Source organism: Schistocerca americana, chromosome 1, assembly GCF_021461395.2.
Source record: "Schistocerca americana isolate TAMUIC-IGC-003095 chromosome 1, iqSchAmer2.1, whole genome shotgun sequence".
Lineage (NCBI taxonomy): Eukaryota > Metazoa > Arthropoda > Insecta > Orthoptera > Acrididae > Schistocerca > Schistocerca americana.
In genome coordinates, this window is record NC_060119.1 from 172216249 (window position 1) to 172237466 (window position 21218).

The 21218-nt window shown below is 37.5% G+C and overlaps 1 protein-coding gene across 1 annotated transcript in view; it reads left to right on the forward strand.

Moving 5' to 3' along the window:
• Window positions 1-20510, forward strand: part of LOC124566579 (protein dopey-1 homolog) — a 378074-nt gene extending 357564 nt beyond the window's left edge. Inside the window, exons 32-33 of the mRNA XM_047131121.1 lie at window positions 7490-7616; window positions 19918-20510. Of these exons, the coding sequence (XP_046987077.1) occupies window positions 7490-7616; window positions 19918-20115 (325 nt within the window). The 3' untranslated portion in view covers window positions 20116-20510. The remainder of the gene's footprint in view (window positions 1-7489; window positions 7617-19917) is intronic.
• Window positions 20511-21218: the final 708 nt, after the last annotated feature.

Here is a 21218-nt window from a genome sequence, read left to right on the forward strand (position 1 = left end):
TATCCTTCAGCATGTCCCTGTAATGGTACGAAGTGAAATACTCATGCTGCAGCATTATAATCTCCACCTTCAGTGCCTGCCCAATCATTCAAGTTGCACTTGTTTGCCTCTTACATACAGCACAAACCATCTGAAGGATAGTAGCAGTAAAGAAAAATTCCAGCAACTCTTGGATGAAAGGCTACCAGATAAATATCCTGAAAGCACTGAAGAACATTGAGTGGCACTGAAGGGCTGAAATGACATTGGCTGATGAAGAACCAGTTGGATACTGCAAAACCAAACAACACCAAAACTGGTTTGATGAAAATGACCAAGAAATTCAGGCACTACTACATAAAAAGAGAAAGGTATACCACACTTGGAAGAGTGATCTTAAGTCAATTATCAAGAAAAGAGAATATCAAGAAGCAAAGGCAGAAGTTCAAACGAAAACTCTTGCTCTGAAAAACAAATGGTGGACATGATATCTCAAGAAATGCAACATCTAGCAGAAACTAATAACAATCAAACTTTCTTCAGCATGGTGGGAACTGTGTATGATACAGTAACTCAAGGTCTAAACCCAACTGAGTTAGGAATGGTTCCACTCTACTGAAGGCCAGTAATGCCATTACAACATGATGTAAGGACCACTTCCATGAACTCTTGATAAAGACCCAGAGATCAATGAAACAACACTTTCCACAATTCAAAAAAGGAAAAAAAAAAACCACCTACAAAACTTCATCTTGGTGAAGTTTTTTCTCCACAAGAAGTTTAAAAAGCTATTAAGCAGCTGAAAAACAACAAAGCCATTGGATAAGATGGAATCCTTGCAGAATTTTTTCAACGAAGGTGGACGAATCCTCACTGAACATTTACTAATGTTCATTGTCAAAATATGAAGCACTGAAACCATTCCTCCCGACATCAGAGAATCACTGATTGTTACCAGAAAGACGACTGAGCCAACTGTGGTTACTACTGTGGAATATCCCTTTTATATGCTGCTGGAAAAATGCTTGCTCAGATTCTGTCCAACCACCTGACACATCTCGATTGAAGACTAGTTGCCTGAAAAACAGGGTGGATTTTGACCACCACAGATGTGATCTTCTGTGCCAGACAAATGCAGGACCTTTGCAAATAATGACATCATCATCTGTATGTGGATTCATAGATCTTGTCTAGGCCTTCGACTCAGTCAAAAAAGATGTCTTGTGGAATATATTAGCTAAAATACGCTGTTCTGTAAAGTACATTTGTTAGATTGCTGCATGATGACAAGAATGGCATGGTTCTTGTGAAAATCCCCCGAAGAGAATTTCGAAAACACAGTGGGAGTGAAGTGAGGTCGTGTGGTACCTCTCACTTCCTTCTCGATATTTGTGGGAACTACACTTCATCTTGTCAATGCGAAACTGCCAGAGGGCATAGAAATAGAATATAGCACAGGTGGTGGTTTGTTCAATCTCAGTAGACTACATACCAAGACTAAAGTATCCATAGCTGGCCAGTGTTAACTCAAAAAGTTAACTTCGATAAATGTTAAAGCGTTACTTTACAGCAGATTTATCGGAAGGTAAAGTTAATCATTAACTCATAATAGTGAGCTTTACGTATTCTTTTTACTGCTACTGGCTCCACTGTTGATATCTGAATGCCCAAGATCAATTTTTCTTTTTGGGTTTCCTCAACTGGACCTTGCTTTCACAGTTTCTTCGAACTGTACGTACTGTGATTCATGTGCTCTTCTTACGTTTTGTTTCAAATTATTAAAGCTCAAAGTGTAAGCCCTAAGTGTTCATTTTTAGGCAAACTCAGTTTACAATTGAAAAGTATTTGTTCTCTTGATTTGGATACAAAATTAACATAATCACTTAGGTGCAGCCACAGATTTTCTTCAGTTGTAAGCTTGAATCCGATTCCATGATTTAGTTTCCACAGTAAATCCGCTATCAAAAAGTAGTACTTAACAGGAACTCGTAAACAAACAACAATAACCAGATAACACCTAGTTATTCTCACTTGCACTCAGTTGCTTACCTCAGTTGTGCACATCCCAGTGTAACCCACACCCACATGACTTGAACTTGTCAAAAGATGATTCCTGCTGGCAGCATAGCATCATTTTTGCCATAAATAGTGGGTACCTAATTAACAATTAATGGACTCAAAGAAAGTTAATGGAAGTTAAAGAGCCCGTTAATATATATATATATTTTTAAATTGAGTTACAAGTTAACCCATTACTCGAGAAATTAACTTTGTTAATTAATGGATTAACAATCTTGTGCCCAGCTGTAAAAGTGTCCATTACAACCATCATTGAACATCAATATGCTGATGTTAATGTCATTCTTGCCAACTCAGAAGATCTACAAGCAGTTGTAAATACATTTGATGACGCATATACGACTATCGGACTAAACCTTAACATCCAGGAGAAGCAGATCCTGTGTCAGCATGAACCTAACTACATATTGCCACATGCCTAACAATTGCAGTATTAGGCAGAATTCTGTGGAACATAGAATACTTCCCATACTATGGCAGCTATCATTCAGAAAACGCATATATTGATGCTGAAATCCAATGCTGCCTCCAATGTCCCAGTACTGCTTTCAGTTGTCTTTTGGTAAGTGTCTTTGGTAATCATAATAACAACATCAAGACCAAGCTCTATATATACTAAGCTGCTGGTATACCATGTCCTACATATGGGTGCAAAGCACTGAATACTTACAGAAGGCATTTTTTGAAAAAGGTACCATCATTGCTGCCCCATAAGGATCCTAAGGGTGAAATGGCAAGATTGGTGCACTAACATCAGTGTTCTGGAAGAAGCAAACTCTATTAACATTGAGTCCTGATGATTGTCAACTCAATTGGATGGACCGCATTCTTCATATGCCCCTTGTTCATATGCCCCTTTACCAAAACAAATTATGTATTTCCAGCCAAAGGATGATCAAAGAAAACTAAGAAGACCACAAAAAACAATACAAAGCTCTATTAAAGGACAATATTCAAAGATGTCAAATTGAAAAGTAACTGGCAAACTACTGCACTTAATTGTCCAGTATGCTGTTGTAATGTTTGGGAAGGAATTCAGCGCTTCAAACAAATGTACGGAAAACAGAAACTGACAAGCACACTGCTCGGAAACCATGGGAGCTCCTGAAGATAACCAATTCCGTGCACATGGTCCCCACCAGAACAAATTTATGTCAACAACAGACATTCTATATGAAATCCACCAATGGTCTGGTTCTTGATACTTCAGATTTTGATAATTTTTTGTAAATTTGTAGTAGCAGTTGTTGCATGAAAAATCCGAAATTAAAATTTTAAAACCTCTCCTTTTTTAGTTATTAATTTATAAAACCACCAAAATTAAGTGATTTTTGTTAGGTTTTTAAACATAAAAATCACCATCTCTCAGAAACTATTCAACATACAGATGTAAAATTTGTATCTTTTCACCCAATTTTCTTATAAACTTTGCAAATGTATACTAATTGACAATATTCATAACAATGCCAAATTTTCTCAGGTTAAATTATTTTTTTAATTTCGAAGATTTCAAAATTGGAATTTTTTTGTTTTTGGGGGAAAAAAGAAAAGAAAGAAAGAAAGAAACAAACAAACAAACAAAATCTATGTTAGTCACAAATTATTTGTCAATGTGTGTGCCAAATTTCGTGATTGTGTTCCAGTAGGAGCACTAAAATAAGTTTTATTTTACTGGTAGGCACAGCACTTAATGCATGGTCTGGAGGGATTTGGAGTTTTTACTCAGATGTAATATGTCAAAAACCAGATAAGACTCCCCAGTCATTATTTTTTATTTTGTGATAATGAATTTATTACATTATTAGAATTATACACTTAAAATTTACACTGAAGGGCCAAAGAAAGTAGCACACCTGCCTAATATTGTGTATGGTCCCTGTGAGCTTGCAGAAGTGCCAAAACATAACATGGCAAGGACTCAACTTATGTGTGAAGTAGTGCTGGAGGGAACTGGCACCGTGAGTCCTGCATGGCTGTTCATAAATCCGTAAGAGTACAAGGGATTGGAGGTGTCTTCTGATATGCTTAATAAAGTTCATGTCTGGGGAGTTTGGTGGCCAGCAGAAGTGTTTAAGCTCACAAGAGTGTCCCTGGAGCTGCTCTGTTGCAGTTCTGGACGTGTGGGGTGTTGCACTGTCCTGCTGGAATTGCCCAAGTCCATCGGAATGCACAATGGACATGAATGGATGCAGCTGATCATACAGGATGCTTATGTATGTGTCACCTGTCAGAGTTGTATCTAGATGTATCGGGGGTCTTGTATCACTCCAACTGCACATGCCCCACACAATTTCAGAGCCTCCGCCAGCTTCAACAGTTCCCTGCTGACATGCAGGGTTCCATGGATTCATGAAGTTATCCAGGCGAGGCATCATCAAGTCATCAAGGGTACACAAGTGGGCCTGTGGCTCCAAAAGCCCATATCGATGATGTTTCATTGAATGGTTCACACACTGACACTTGTTCATGGTCCAGCGTTGAAATCTGCAGCAATTTGTGAAAGGGTTACACTTCTGTCATGGTGAACGATTCTCTTCAGTCGTCATTGGTCCCATTCTTATAGGATCTTTTTCTGGTTGCAGCAATGTCTGAGATTTGGTGTTTTACTGGATTCCGTATATTCACGATACACACGTGAAATGGTCATACAGGAAAACATGCACCAACTGCAACACCACATTCAAACTCACTTAAATCTTGATCATCTGCCTTTGTAGCAGCAGTAACCTATCTAACAACTGTGCCAGACACTTGTTGTCTTATATAGGCATTGCCGACCGCAGCACCATATTCTGCCTTTTTACATATCTCTGTATTTGATTACACGTGTCTGTACCAGTTTCTTCGGCACTGTGAATAATTTCCTTAATTATACCTTCACTTTACAAATACATTGATACTCATCAATACTATCAATTATCGGTGATGTAACTGTTATTACTTAACAATGTGGTAATTGAGTGCCTTGCAAAGAAAAATTTTTTCCTCGTCAACAAGGTAGATATTAAGGTGATCCACTAACAATCTTACTAGAATCTATGATTGTGTATTGGAGTTTTATTTCAAATGACATAACCTAGTTCTTCCAAGCGCAGTGACAGATTGTTGATGTAATGACACAGTCTTTTTCCAATGTATTCTGAAGCCGTACGTAGCTCTTCAGGTCATAGTCTATATGTTCTTCCTGTGGTAATTGCGGTATTTAATTTACAAAGTATGAAGTTTAGGTTTACTTTGATAGCACAGAAACCATCCACCATTTATTGTCATGGGCACAGGAAACAAGTTCTGTAATCTGTTCAAATGCTGCAGCGTCTGGACCCACTTGAATTTTATGAACATTAAAATCCTTAGAATCATAAACATATATCTTTGGCTTGCTCATAGGTATAAATTCACGATAGTTTTGAGTCCCTGTGATGGCTGTGGCTTTATAAAATCTTTTTGCCAAGCTCCATTTTTATGCTGCATGCTCATCATTTGTCACATAGAAAAAGTGACTGATGGCATACATGCTTTATCCCACTCAAACGTTAAGAATAGAAGTGATTGTTTATATTTTATTATAAATTGCTTTTACACACACACACACACACACACACACACACACACACACACACACAGTCATTGTACAAATAAGAACTAAACTAATGTAAATTAAAATATATAACAAATGAAAAATGCATACTATCCATAACATTATTTATATTAACTGTTATGCAATGAGGTAACAAAAGTCACCTGATACCATTTTGCGTCGGACCTGCTTTTGTCCAACGTAGTGCAGCAACTCAACATGGCATTGAGCCATGCTACCTCTGTAGCCGTCCATAATTGTGAAAGTGTTGCTGGTTCAGGATTTTGTGCATGAACTCACATCTCGATTATGTCTCATAAACGTTTGATGGGATTAATGCCAGGCAATCTCGGTGCTAAACCATGTGCTTTGTCCAGAAAGCGCTTCAAACCAGTTACAACCAATTGTGGCCCAGTGAGATGGCGCACTGTCATCCATAAAAATCCCATCATTGTTCGGAAGCATGAGGTCCTTGAATGGCTGCAAATGGTCTCCAAGCAAACAAACATAATCATTTTCAGTCAATGATCAGTTCAGTTTAGTCTAGAGTTCAGTCTAGAGTCCAACCGATATAGTCACGAGCCCGGAAGAGGCGTTGTAGGTGATGTCAAGCTGTTAGCAAAAACATTGGCATCGATTATCTGCTGCCATAAACCAAATTTTGGTGCTCTGTCGTAATGGATACATTTGTCATAGTCCCACACAGATTTCCGCGGTTATTTCACATATTATTGTTTGTCTGACAACTCCCATGCATCTTGTGCCAACTACCATTTTGCATTCAAAGTCTCTTAACTCCCATTGTGCAGCCATAATAAAGTTGGGAACCTTTTCACATGAATTACCTAAGTACAAATGACAATTCCGCCAGTGCACTGCCCTTTTGTACCTCATGTACATGATAAAACTGCCATCTGTATATGTGCATATCGCTATCCCATGACCTTTGTCACCTCAGTGTATGGTGTAGTGTATTACAAATCTAAAATGCTTAAGTGAAGTGTCCTAGTACTCAGTACTTTCATTTTAATGATAATTTTGTGAACCAGCTTGCAAACCAAGTGCAGTTGAGATAGAGTATGCAATAGAAATAACAGTAAAATAAAATGTATTTCCGTATGTTCTCTGTGGAATATCATCATGAAATTTGGCACATGCATTAACAAACAGTGTACAACTAACATATTTTTTCCAAAACAAAAGAAAATTCCGATTTTGAAATTTTCAGAATTTAAAAATTTTGGTTTGGGAAAATTTTGCATTTTAATGAATTTGGTCAAGCAACACAAATTTTTAAAGCCTATAACAAACAATAAAATGGTATAAATTTCAGGCCTATATGTCCGATACTTTTTGCAATATGGCCACTTTGAAGTTTCAAAATTTTGCAAAAATTGCAGTTTTGGAAGCTTTAAAAATTAATGACTCAAAAATGAAACATCCCAAAAACTTTAATTTCGAATTTTATCTTATTTTGACACATAGAATAAAATTAAAAAATTCTAAATCATCAGGGTTTGGATCTATTTTTGTATTAGTTGATTTCAACTGTGCAAAAATCTGCAACTCTTAGATTAGCCTGTACAGTTACTTAAGATCTCATAGAAACTGAGTTTTGAAGACAATCATACTCATCAGCGGATGATAGCCCATCATCTCACACAATGAAGTATTCTGCTGAAAAATTGTTCAATTAATTTTATGTTAAAATCCGTTTCATATTGAGTTTTAGTATGAATCATATGATAGTATTTACCATTTTATTATTTTCTCATGCACTTGTTTGTACCTTTGTAATGTGATGTGTGTTCATAACCATTTTCTCTCTCTCTCTCTCTCTCTCTCTCTCTCCAGGTATCGTTGGGCATTTGTGGGTAGTTCTGAGCTGTCAGATGTGGATAATCAAGGACTAGGTGAAACAGCTCGTCCGCACGATTTTGTTCCTCACATCAAACGGATAGCTCATTTAATGGATATAAAGGTAGCATATATTAGCTGTAAATATAAACTGATTGCATATTATTGGGTTAATACATAAGTTCGTAATGGTTTTCCATAATTTAATAAACACGACATACACATAGAACAGAGACTTTAGTCATCAATAATATATTCTTCTTCGCTATTTACAACAGACTGCCAACACTGATATAACTTTTCAATTCCATGACTGTAGCAATGGCACGGTTTTGAGGTGAAGAACTCATTGAATCATTTTCAGATTGCATTTTCATCCAGAAAGGAAGTCCTTTGAAGGGTGTGTGAGAGAATGTGGAAATGGTGAAAATCTGAGTGTGCAAGATCAGGTGAATAAGGTGGATGCGAAATGACTTTCCAACCCAACTCCTGTAACGTATTTTTTGTCAGTCTAGCAAAATGTGAGCGAGTATTATTATGGAGTAGCATCACTTCATACAATTTTCCTGGTTATTATTCTTGGACTACATCTGCAAAATCTCTCAGTTGTTGATAATATGTCAGCAGTGATGATTGCACCTTGGGGAAGCAATCTGTAGTACACCACACCGTCACTGTTCCCCCAGATGCATAACATTTTTGCGATTTTGGCATAGAGCATGCGGTACCCATACACCAGATTTTTGAACTTTCTGCATTGCATGCAAGCATAGTCATCACATTTGCCAGTTTTTGTGTACACTGAAATTGAGCATTGTGGATTAATACGTTAAAACGATATTCACCACAACCCAAACATCTTCTTGAATGAAGAGAGTCACTGATGTCAAATTGAGGCTCCTTAAAACAAGAAATCATTTTCTTACTGTGCTCTGTCCAGTGACATCATCCGCATATATGGCACAAATGCTTCTGGCTGACTCCACTGCTATCACCCCTCTATTAAACTCAAACAGCAGATTGTCAGAAACGTTCCGATGTCTTCACTTTGAACTCCATTTTCTAGTGTCCACAGCTCTACTCACTATCTCCAAATGATAATATGTGAACTCAAATAGAAACAGTGAACTACAAATAAAAAATATCAATCGGTAAAGCAACTGGAATACCAACATGCAAAACAAGAATGGTACGAACTGATGCACCATATCGTGGCATGTATCCGGCGACAGTTTTTTATAGTATGCATAAAAGACGTATCCAAAACGTAGTTGTAATTGCTTCTGCACAATGCACGTTCAGAGAGCAGTATACATACAGTGGCAAGTTGGCTGCATGTTCAAATTTATTAATACAACCTCAAAAGGATACAGTCTGTAACCAAGGCAGGCAATGCAGTGGTTGAGACTCCAAATTCCCATTACGTGGAATGAGATTATAACTCACATGTGAATATAAGTTTTTCTCAGGATTTGTCTAAATGAATGGAGGACACATTCTTGGCTGATCACTTTAATAGGGCTATGGCCGTTTCCCAAACCCAGTTCCTTATCTCCAACTGACAAGAAGACCACACAGAAATGGCATTTTTGTAATTTTTCATGTTTATGGTTCAGAACTCTAATATCAGTCTTTCCTAACATTTTGATGAAACTCTAAAAAATTCTCAAGCACATTGACTTTAATGTCTTTCGAGCACCTTTAATACTCTAAACTAAGTTCGATTTTCCAAAAGGCAGTGTGGTTCTGTGGTACGATGCCCACCAGCCATGTGGGGGCGCTGGGTTTGATTGCCAGCCAGTTTAAATTTTTAATCGAAAGTGATGTTTTACAAGCCCATCTGTGAAGCATAAAATACAGAAAGATGGGGAAAAAAAAAGAAACCGTATGGGTCGAGACTGGTAATTGCTGGATCAAGTCTTTTTCCGGTCGTTCCATCCCCGCTGAGTTTGAATACCTCTATTTAAATATTAAATTCATCAACATATGCTAATTAACTCGCACTTATTTGTCACTTTTACCATAATACATGTCTTCTTATCTCTAATTACATATTGCACACAAAAATTCAGTTTTCATAGCAAACATAAATTCTTGATTACTGGTCTTTTATGAAAAATTGTTAACAAAGATTGCTTGAATTTAAAAACAGGGGCATATGCCTTTGATTAAAAATATACCACAGCTAGGAGTCAAAATTGGGCCTTCCACATGGCAGGCTAGTATTCTAACATAAAGCCACACAATCCATTGAAGAATGAACTTGGTTTAGGGTATTAAAGATATTCTGAAAACTTTGAAGTTTATTTTCTCAAGAATTTTTGAGAGTTGCATTGAACTGCTGTGGCAGAGTGATATCAGAGTTCTGTGCTTCTCATACTGTAAAGATAAAAAAATATATAATTCTGATGGCCGTGTCTCCTTGTGAGCATGAGCTCTGCCTCTAATGACAGAACTTACATAATTTTCTGTTGTGGTTTTTGATCAGATACCAGTTGCAGATACTTATAGATGACCAGTGCGGGCTGTAATCAGCATATGGCACGAAAACTTGCTGATATTCTAATGCATTAATGCGGAACCGATTAATGCTGGGATAAAATTACTTGATAGTTGATGATGTCTGTCACTTGGCCCTACAGTGTTGCCATATCAGCTACTGCACAATTAAAGGCAACACGCAAGCATGTTGGGTCACTTCACATGTGCTGAAATGCTTTTCATTTAACATGGAGCAGCGTTAATCGGTTCCGCAGTGAGGCCCCCTTCCCCCCCCCCCATTCCTGTTCTCTTTTAAGCCAAGTATTAAATTAAGGTACAGTGTGTCAGGTACACATTACATTTATAATTAATCATTAGCTAATGCTTCTGATGAGGTAACATGAGCACAATTCTAAGCACTAAATCACACCTTAGTTCAGTCAGAACTCCTTCCCCTCCTCCCACCCCATACAAATCCACCATCTTGAAGAGCTTGTTCACAGTGCAGTGAGCATTTGACACACATTTAACTAAACTTTATAATCTAATGTGGACTATTCATATGCTAGATATCACACTCATTTTTTGGAGAGTATGTAGTACCAGCTCTATCCATAGCAGACTTTAAATGGCCAGTGATTGAATTGCAACAGACAATGCATTTTGTAGCCCTGAATTTACCGTATTTACTCGAATCTAAGCCGCACTTTTTTTCCGGTTTTTGTAATCCAAAAAACCGCCTGCGGCTTAGAATCGAGCGCAAAGTAAGCGGTAGTTATGAAAAATGTTGGTAGGTGCCGCCACAACTAACTTCTACCGTCGAATATATGTAGCGCTAAACAGGCTTGCTTTGCAGGCACAAAGATAAATACTGGCGCCAAAACCTCTGCGTCAGTAAATAAATTTAAAAAAAGGTGGAAGAAGAGCTTTTTTCTCCGCCCCGAGTTTCGACCACTGCATTTTCATACGTTATCCAACGAAGTAAATACAAATTCCGTATTCTTCATCTTCGAATGTAGCAGCATTTCAATGTACTGAGAAAATCGACTGGCAAGACTGTTCGGGGTTTTTGTCAATATGGCCAACTCTACATTCTGAATTTTTTCCTACCTGTGAGAAGAGATGGTTGCTAATAGGAACTTTTCTGAATTGTGAATCACATGCAATATACTCTTCACCATAAGAATAATACGAATATAAGCATTTTGCGATGTATTCTTTCGCGTTTGCTGCTATCTCATTTACATCCTGACTGCCAAATAAACTACGAAACTAGAGTGAGACAACAGCAAACGCGGAAGAATATACATATCATGTCATGTTTATATTCGTATTATTCTTATGGCTAATAGTGATACAGTCAGAAACGAAGCACGGCAATTGACTAGATTTTTAAATCTAAGATGACTCTAATTTCTGTGCAGAAGGTAATGTGATGTACTAAAGAGGCGTCTGCAAAGATTTTCAAACGGGGAAAAATTTTCGCTAAACTCTCGTGCAGAACATCTTCTATCATACGCAGTCTGTTATTTGGTTCTTGTTGATCATTATCAAAGAAAGCAGCTGTGTAAGTAACAACAAATAGCAGTCTCTTGCCATGGTTTCGCTAATGAGACGATTCCTCTCTTTTTTAAAAAAATAATTGAAAGCGGCGGTAGCGCGCAGAAAAGCAAGCCATGCCGCGAGCGGCAACAGGCCGTAAACACGCACTATCAGAATGCGGCAAACAATGCATGACACAGTACAGTAATGCATTTTCAGCTTAGAGTGACGTAAACACCTATAACAAAAAATGGCGCTTATCAGATCAAAGAAAAATAAGCAATCCATTCAAACCAGACGAGGCACGTGAAAAAGGAAGGGTACCCGTATAAATACGGACGGAGCGCCTGACGCATAGCAATGGCTGCCTGGTAAAGCTTAACTGCTAAGCTTACGACTCGAACAAAATTACTGTAGCTGTATCGTCATTCATTCGACCTAAATTGTGTCTCATATTAAAATGGACCAACTTTGTTTCGATTTGGAGGTGCGGCCTAAAACTTTTCTCTCCTCTTGAATTTCGAGTCTCAAATTTCAGGTGCGGCTTAGATTCGGGAAAATTTTTTTTCCTTGATTTCGAGTCTCATTTTTCAGGTGCGGCTTAGATTCGAGTGCAGCTTAGATTCGAGTAAATACGGTACACTCATATCTTAGCCACAACCTCTTGACGTACAATGTATTGAGAAAATGGCAGTTTTCCACCTGTGGCAGAACTATTAATCACACTCGCTTTGCTCACAGATTTTAAAGCTGACCTGTACGAGTGAACTTAAGATGGAAAAAATTCAGTTTCAGTGCTAAAAGCGAACTGTAACTTCCCACTTTTGCTACATGGGCTGTTACAATACAGTCCTGGTTGGAACTCATTTACAGGCTATTATTCACACAAGCAAATTCCAAAAGAAGGAAGAATAATGATACAAAGAAAAAATAAGAGCAAATAAAAAAGTCAACATGAAAGATGATGCAACAAAATTAAAAAAAAAAAAAAAGAAATTAGATTGAAAGCTGTTAATTGAAAATAATAGAGTTATTTTGGTCAAGGCTTGAAAAACAAAGAAATATTATCACATATTGCAACATTCAAACCTGCCTACTTTTGACCACAGACTGTGACATTACCACTGCACTGCAGAACCGGTTGAAATTATGTCGTTATATTTATACAGGGTATATAGAACCAGTTGCAACAATTGTTTTCTGTCTTCAAAAAAATCAGTTTCACTACGTGTCATATGAAGTTTACCTATTGCAGGCCAATCTCTGTGATGATAATTAAATATGTGAAGCTGAATCGCGTCTTGTGCAAAAGAATCCAGCAGTCTTTGGATAGTGGTGTGTATGAAATGTGCGTTATTTCGTTACCATCATGTTGTCTGTCTGTGTGTGTGTTGTTTTGGGTGTGTTTATTGTGTGTGAAATAAAATGCGAAATAAAAGGACCAGACCCAGGACTCAGGATCCAAACACAACTTGTAAAAAATCCAGACAAGTAATTAGAAGTTAACTGAGAGTTTGTTGAGACACTTTGACAATGGAAAACGGTTCAGGAGTGATGTTGCATGAGTGCTCTGGTTGGAGACTGACACCTCCAACTGTGAAGTGTCAACTATCAAGTAATTTTAAACTGACTATAGTTGGAAACTTTTGGCTACCACGTGCAAATCTAATGCCGTGAATGCAAGAAAGTGGTATAGAAATGTTTCAGTGTGTAATGGATTAGGAATGCGATGTGGGCAGAGTAGTTCAAATAAATGAGAGGCATAATGTTGATTTTTAATATTAACTAATGCTTACACAATTTGTTCAATACAAGCACTGAAGACTTTGATGAGATGCTGCACAGTGCCTGTATATATTATTTTGTATCATTTAAGTTGGAAATCAAACGCTTTGTATGTTGTCCCTAGTGATCTTCTTCCTACAGGTGAAAATGTTAGTGACACAACAGTGAACGATAGCATTAGATGCCCCAGTGACACAACAGTGAACGATAGCGTTAGATGCCCTGTTGCAGTCTTTCTGAATGTTTATATGATGTAGGCTTGAGAAAAGTATTGACCTGCTACTACAAATGACAGAATAAAAACCGTGAATGAAAAGGAGCCCTGAGATATAAATGTTTACAATATTTTTTGTTTTTCTTGATGTTCCTGCAGTAGTTTATACATAGTGTAATATATGTAAGAACCTCATAAAGAAGAAGGCCCCATGTATTTCAAATGAGCTTATTTACAGCTTGAACATGAGAATAAATATCACCAGCATTTTCAGGAATGCTAAAAGAATGGTAGTTATTCTTATACCCTGACCTTAAAATCTGTATTAATGCATTTACAACAGTGGTTCCCAAATGGGGGGGAGCGTGACAAATTTATGGGGAGGGAGTGGGACAGAAGACACATCAGAAGAATAGAAGCATGTGATCAGACAGATCGAAAATTTTATAATCTTATTACAGTTAGTGACTGCATTTTTTTTTCTAGAATTGGCAGAATCAGGTGTGCCTTGCACATTACTAAGTTATTACTAACACAATACATTCTTTGGTCTGGACCTTGCATTCGTAACTGCCCGTTGTGCTCTGTAGAAGTAAATATAATTTTTATTCACTTTTTGCATTGACCAAAATTTTGGTTAAAAGAAGATTTCTATAATGAAGACTTTATTAAGCATGGATTCACATTTTTGAAAAAGACAATGTCCAACTGCCACATTATGTTGTGTGTCATAATGCCCTCAGTAACGATTCATTGCGGCCTGTGTGTCTGGAACATCATACAACAACTCACCTGGCATAGAAAAAGTGTCTTTTATTGGAAAAAAAGTTCCTTTAAATCACATGAAACTGAATTCTGATTGTATGTTTCAACATGAAAATGAGAAAGTTATTAAAGCATCATGTGAAATTTCTCTCTTAACAGCAAAAAACCTCATACCATGGGTAGGCATTACTCAAACATCCCATTCTTCAAGCAGCCAGAACTGTTTTTGGAGAAGGTAGTCAGGAAAAAATGGACAATATAACTCTTTCAGACAACAAATGTACAACATGGGATTGACGAAATTTCCCTGAATGTGAAAGAACATCTACTTAAAAGACTGAAAATGTCTCGCAACAAGACGATTCTACTGATATAGCTCAACAATGACCTAAAAGTGTTGTTGTTGTTGTTGTTGTGGTCTTCAGTCCAGAGACTAGTTTGATGCAACTCTCCATGCTACTCTATCCTGTGCAAGCCTCTTCATCTCTGAATAACTACTGCAATACTGCAACCTACATCCTTCTGAATCTACTTAGCATATTCATCTCTCGGTCTCCCTCTACGATTTTTACCCTCCACACATCTCTCCAGTACTAAATTAGTGTCCCTTGATGCATCAAATGTGTCCTCCCAACTGAGCCCTTCTTCTAGTCAAGTTGTGCCACAAATTCCTCTTCTCCCCAATTCAATTCAATACCTCCTCATTAGTTATATGGTCTACCCATCTAATCTTCAGCATTCTACCACATTTCGAAAGCTTCTATTCTCTTCTTGTCGAAATTGTTGTTTATCGTCCGTGTTTCACTTGAAAAGACTTCCTGACACTTAAATCTGTACTCGATGTTAACAAATTTCTCTTCTTCAGAAACGCTTTCCTTGCCATTACCAGTCTATGTTTTATATCCTCTTTACTTCGACCATCATCTGTTACTTATTAATTTAAGTGTCTCATTTCCTAATCTAATACCCTCAGCATTGCCTGATTTAATTCAACTACATTCCATTATCCTTATTTTGCTTTTGTTGATGTTCATCTTATATCCTCCTTTCAGGATAGTGTCCATTCTGTTCAATTGTTCTTCCAGGTCCTTTGCTGTCTCAGACAGAATTACAATGTCAGCGGAAAACCTTAAAGTTTTTATTTCTTCTCCCTGGTATTTAATTCCTACTCGCAAATTTTTCTTTTGTTTCCTTTACTGCTTGCTGAATATACAGACCAAATAACATCGGGGATAAGGTACAACCCTGTCTCACTCCCTTCTCAACCACTGCTTCCCTTTCGTGCCCCTTGACTCTTATAACTGCCATCTGGTTTCTGTACAGTTTGTAAATAATCTTTTCCTCCCTGTGTTTACCCCTGCCACCTATAGAATTTGAAAGAGTATTCCAGTCAACATTGTTGAAAGCTTTCTCTCAGTCTACAAGTGCTATAAACGTAGATTTGCCTTTCCTTAACCTATCTCCTATGAGAAGTCGTAGGATCAGTATTGCCTCGCGTATTCCTACTTTTCTTCGGAATCCAGACTGATCTTCCTCGAGGTCAGAGGGTATTTTGCCTGTCTCATACATCTTGCTCACCAGATGGAAGAGTTTTGTCATGACTGGCTCTCCCACAGCTCAATAGCGCTAACGGAATGTTGTCTACTTCCGGGTCTTTGTTTTGACTTAAATCTGTCGGTGCTTTATCAAATTCTTCACGCAGTATCATATCTCCCTTCTCATCTATCTCAGTGTCCTTTATATTTTCTCCTTTATCGATTAAATTCAATGTCTCTTGTGTTACCCAAAGATTTCTGCTAGACCTTATATTTTTACCTACTCTTCTGCTGCCTTCTCTATTTCATATCTCAAAGCTACCCATTCTTCTTCTATGGTATTCCTTTCCCCTGTTCTTGTCATCGTTCCCTAATGCACCCTCTGAAACCCTCTACAACCTCTGGTTCTTTCAGTCTATCCAGGTCCCATCTCCTTAAATTCCTGTCTTTTTGCAGTTTCTGTAGTTCATAACCAACTGCTATCGAATTCCAGTCCCTCATGACTATTAAATTATCGGTTCCCATAACTATCTGAATAATTTCTTTTATCTGATCATACATTTCGTCAATCTCCTCCTCATCTGCATAGCTTGTACTGCTGTTGTGGGTGTGGGCTTCACATCTATCTTGGTGACAATAATGTGTTCATAATGCTGTTTGTAATATCTTATCCATGTTCCTATTTCTTTATTCATTATTAAGCCCAATCCTGAATTACAGTTATTTGATTGCATATTTATAACAGTGTATTCACCTGACCAGAAGTCTTGTTCCTCCTGCCACCCACTTAATAGTATACTGTTGATTTGTGGATGAGAAGAACTACTATTTTCTAAGAACTTGGAAGAACATAGCTGTTTGTCTGGGGACAGCTTTATGGGAATTTGTACTGCTGGAGCACAAGCCATTTTAGATTCATGTTTTGGCTTCCTAAATATTGTCAAAGAAAACAAATCCTAACCTTACTGGCTTTCGCTGTATGATCCGCAGACAAGCCCTAGCTTCTAACTGAACATTTCACTGAAAGTGGCTGTCAGTGTAGTTAATAAAATTAATTCAGGTGCTGTGAATATTCATTTTTTCCGAGTCCTGTGTGCTGATCTCAGTGCTGAACACCAATCTTCCATAAACAAGTCTGGTGGCTTACGAAGGGCAGTGTGCTCAGCAGGCAGTATGAATTGAAGTCAGAGATAGGACTTTTGAGTCGAGGGAAACCTGAGCTACATCATTCTATCACTGATGACAGCTTTGTTTTCCTCAGCATACCGTGCATACTTCTTTGAAACCCTGAATGATCTGAATTTGAAACTACAAGGTAAAAACACCATAGTAATGGATTAAAGTAGTTAGAATGATGTGTGGGGCTCATAGTCGCACATCTTGTAGGTGTCTGTTTAAAAGGTTAGGAATTCTTACAATAGCCTCATAGTACATTTGCTCAATACTAAAATTAACAGTGACATTCATGATTATAATGCAAGAAAGAAAGACTTACACTATCCTCTACTTAACCTACCTTTGGCACAGAAAGGGGTAAAATATGCTGCTGTAAAACGTTTTGATAAATTACCACATGAAATAAAATATCTGACAGACAGCAGTAATATTTTTAAAAATAAATTGAAACATATCTCCTTCTATACCATAGATGAATTCTTGACTAGGGATAAATAAATCTATAGGTATAATATATGCATTTTGTGCCATTTCAAGCTTATCGTGAAATTGGTCAATGGAACACCCTGAGGGCCTTCTTGTGAAAGACACATCTATTAAAGTGTCACCTAGATGCTCCCATTACTGTCTTTTCATTCAATGAACTTTTAGATTGGCAACAGTGCCATGTCAATGAGTGGGGAACATTGTCAGTCCCAATGCCTAGAATGGCTTCAAGAAGAGTTCAAACTTAAGTTCCTTATTTGTCCTCAGAATGCTGTAGTGGCAAAAGCCGCCTTAAAAATCCTCCGCCAGTCCTCATCTACATGCCTAAGTGAGCTGGGTTCGACTAGCCATGAAAACAAAACATCTTGGTTGCCTGAACATGGAGAATGTCCTTAGGTATATTTCAACTAGTTTCAAACCAACATTCAGGAGCTGCTTAAATAAAAACAATTTCAAGGATCTCACTGATGATCTGGAATTTTTTTGCGACTTTCGTCACATAAAATAAAAAGTTGGATGTGAAAAGTCTTGTTCAGTTGAAAACGATATCATAAGGAATTTAAGAAGACATGAAGGTATTTCTATCTTGGTTACTAAGCCATTTCAAACAGAATAGTTTTGTATTACTCTGCTTTTGAAAACTCTCTCTTATCGAAGTGTTGATTGTGGATTACAGTCGGAAAAAATTAATAAATAAACATAGAGGCAATAGATATTCTGGGGTTGCAAAGGGAGGGGGGGGGGGGGGCAGCACCTGGTAGGAAAAATTGGGAACCACTGATCCCACTGATCTAGAACAAAGAATATCAACAATTTGTTTACATTTTTATCGAGATAATAAGTGATAATATTTTATGAGGAGGATTTGAAAATCACAGATATCATAATATCAAGTATTTTGTAATTAGTAATGTGGATGTCATGCATTTGGAAACAAAATGTATTACATCAGTATTTGTTTCTCTGTTAAAATCAGTTGGGATATATTTCTCTGTTAGAATCTCTATCTCAGTGTACAAGTAACTTGATTCTGTGCGGCATTAACCCTTAATCTGTGTGCAATTAGCTCTACTTGTCTCTTCACAGTATAAAAAGCACCAAACACAATGGCAGTGTCAAGAGGCCGAGTACTGACACAAACGCACACATGTGTTTCCCCTCTTGTTCCGATTGTGTAAAGGAAACACAGAAGCGAAAGTCTTTCATGGAACCACATTAGAAATATATTCATGTTCTAATGTGAGACTTATTATTGATAATCATTATGAAATTATGGTAAATAAAACTTGAAACACAGTACTGGTTAAAACATTAAAAGTTGGTAGTCTTTGTAAAACAGAGAAGAATAGGCATGAAATCCACATCTTGTTGACAACAGGGAGGTCACTCAGTTCTAGGGGATGTACCAGGTGAGAAACAGGGCGCAAAAATTGTCATCATGTTCTGGAGCATCTTGAGGAGCAATGTTTACGTCTGACATGACATCATACCACATGAGGCAGTGTGCCCAGTATGGATTAGCATATTTCATGTGAAAATAGCAAAGGCTCATGAAAGCCCATTGTAGAGTAGAGGTGACCATGTAATTAAATTAAAGCTGTTGTAATACAATGCAACAAGCTGAAGGAAGGTTGCTACTAGAGTCACTTTCATCAGGTTGTGATTATCAGTAAGGCACTGAAATGACTTTGTGTATAGTGCGTGTTTCCTGCTTTGTTCCAAGGCTGACTTGACTGGGAGTACAATAAACTTTTTGCAGAAAACTATGTAAAAATCAGTGTTAATGGTCATGATATTGTGAATATAATAAAGAAAGAGGGAGGGGGTTTAAGCTGGTACTACATACTCTCCAAGAAATGAGTCTGATATCTAGCATATGAATAGTCCACATTAGATTATAAAGTTAAGTTTAATGTGTGTTAAATGCTCATTGCATTGTGAACAAGTTCTTCAAGATGGTGGATGTGTATGGGGTGGGACGGGGGAAGGGGTTCTGACTGAACTAAGGTGTGATTTAGTGCCTAGAATTGTGCTCATGTTACCTCATCAGAAGCATTAGCTAATGATTAGTTATAAATGTAATGTGTACCTGACACACTGCACTGTATTTGATACTTGGCTTAAAAGAGAACAGGAAAGGTGGGGGTGGGGGAGGTTGAATTTACTGGTTGTGTAGTGACAGAGCTACAAGTGTATAAGATGATAATGCTTTTTTTACTTTCATATTATTTGAGTGTTTCCTTTACCATAAAAAATGTCATTTGCAACAACAGGTGTGTGTGTGTGTGTGTGTGTGTGTGTGTGTGTGTGTGTGTGTGTGAGAGAGAGAGAGAGAGAGAGAGAATGTGTTTGGGGGAGAGGGGATGAATTGTTACTGTCCTTTTATTTATAAAAAATTGTGAAGATGTTTTACCTATTTTAATTTGCTTTAACTTGTAAAGTTTCAGACATCAGTGGAACCAATGACACGCCAGCCTGGACAGTTGCTTCTCACAACCAGCACCATTGATACACTTCAAGATTTGCATCCATTTTTCACAACACTAAGTCAGCATCGTACTCAGCCTCCAGTTACATCAATCAGTCAGCTTGAAAGTGCCATAGAATTAGACTTCTTGGAAAAATTACCTCCTAGATAAATCCATTAGCATGTGCTACAATTGGTATCAAGAATTGCATGCTCTGTGTTGTGAATTCCTGAATTCCTCTTCTGGTTCTGGTTTTGGGTTTGTAAATTTGTGACTATACAAGTAAAATTTCATTTCTGCCATCATCAGGGAATGTCAGGTAGAACAGAGAATAGGGATCTTATAGCGTACGGTTAAAAACAATTTTGAGGCACTCAGTTATACAGTGTAATTGTTTTTTGAATTTATACATTATTTATGTGGCTGTTCTCTTACACACCTTTCATATCAGTGACTGGCAGTCTCAGAGGATGGATGCATGCAGCAAAATAATTTGGTACTATACCTGAATTTACTGCTACACAGCAGCCCTTTTTTTTTTTTTTTTTTTTTTTTTTTTTTTTTTTTTTTTTTTTTTTTTATCTGGCACAGTTATATGGGCCAGTTGCTTGTCTCTTAACGTGGTTCTAGTTTAGTAAGAGCCTAATAGTAGAATAGGCACAGTGTATTCTTCCTTTTCGTACTTTCTTAGCAACTTAGTAAATGTGAACGTACCATAACACAAATAATTGTTTAAGTGCAGGGAAAATATGGGCATGTGTTAACTTAAAAACTGAGAAATGTTACCTGTTTGTTTAGTTACTACATTCACAAGTCCTTTTTGTTGTATCGGATGTTGAAGATGATGACAAGCCTATTTTTTTTGTACAAAAAGTGATTATGATTGTCTGATCTATTAAAAGGAAGTGCATAGTTCCCCCCCTCACCCCCCCCCCACCCCACCCCACCCCACCCACCCACACACACACACACACACACACACACACACACACACTATTCTACAATTTCCAGCAAAATAATGTTCAGGCATATCAAGAAGTCAAGCACAACACTTTAGTATTTCTAACTTCAGAGTTACATAAGAACGTATGGCAGATTTCATCTTATATTTGTCTGAAGTATTTGTTGTCCAGAGTATCTCAATAAGAGACACTACTTGGAAATTGATGCTACATACTGCACTTGGTACAGAGGTAGCTGGTTTAACAACACTGCATTTACTAAGTCATTCTATTGTGAATTGTGGTTTACTAGACTCTTAACGCACATAATAT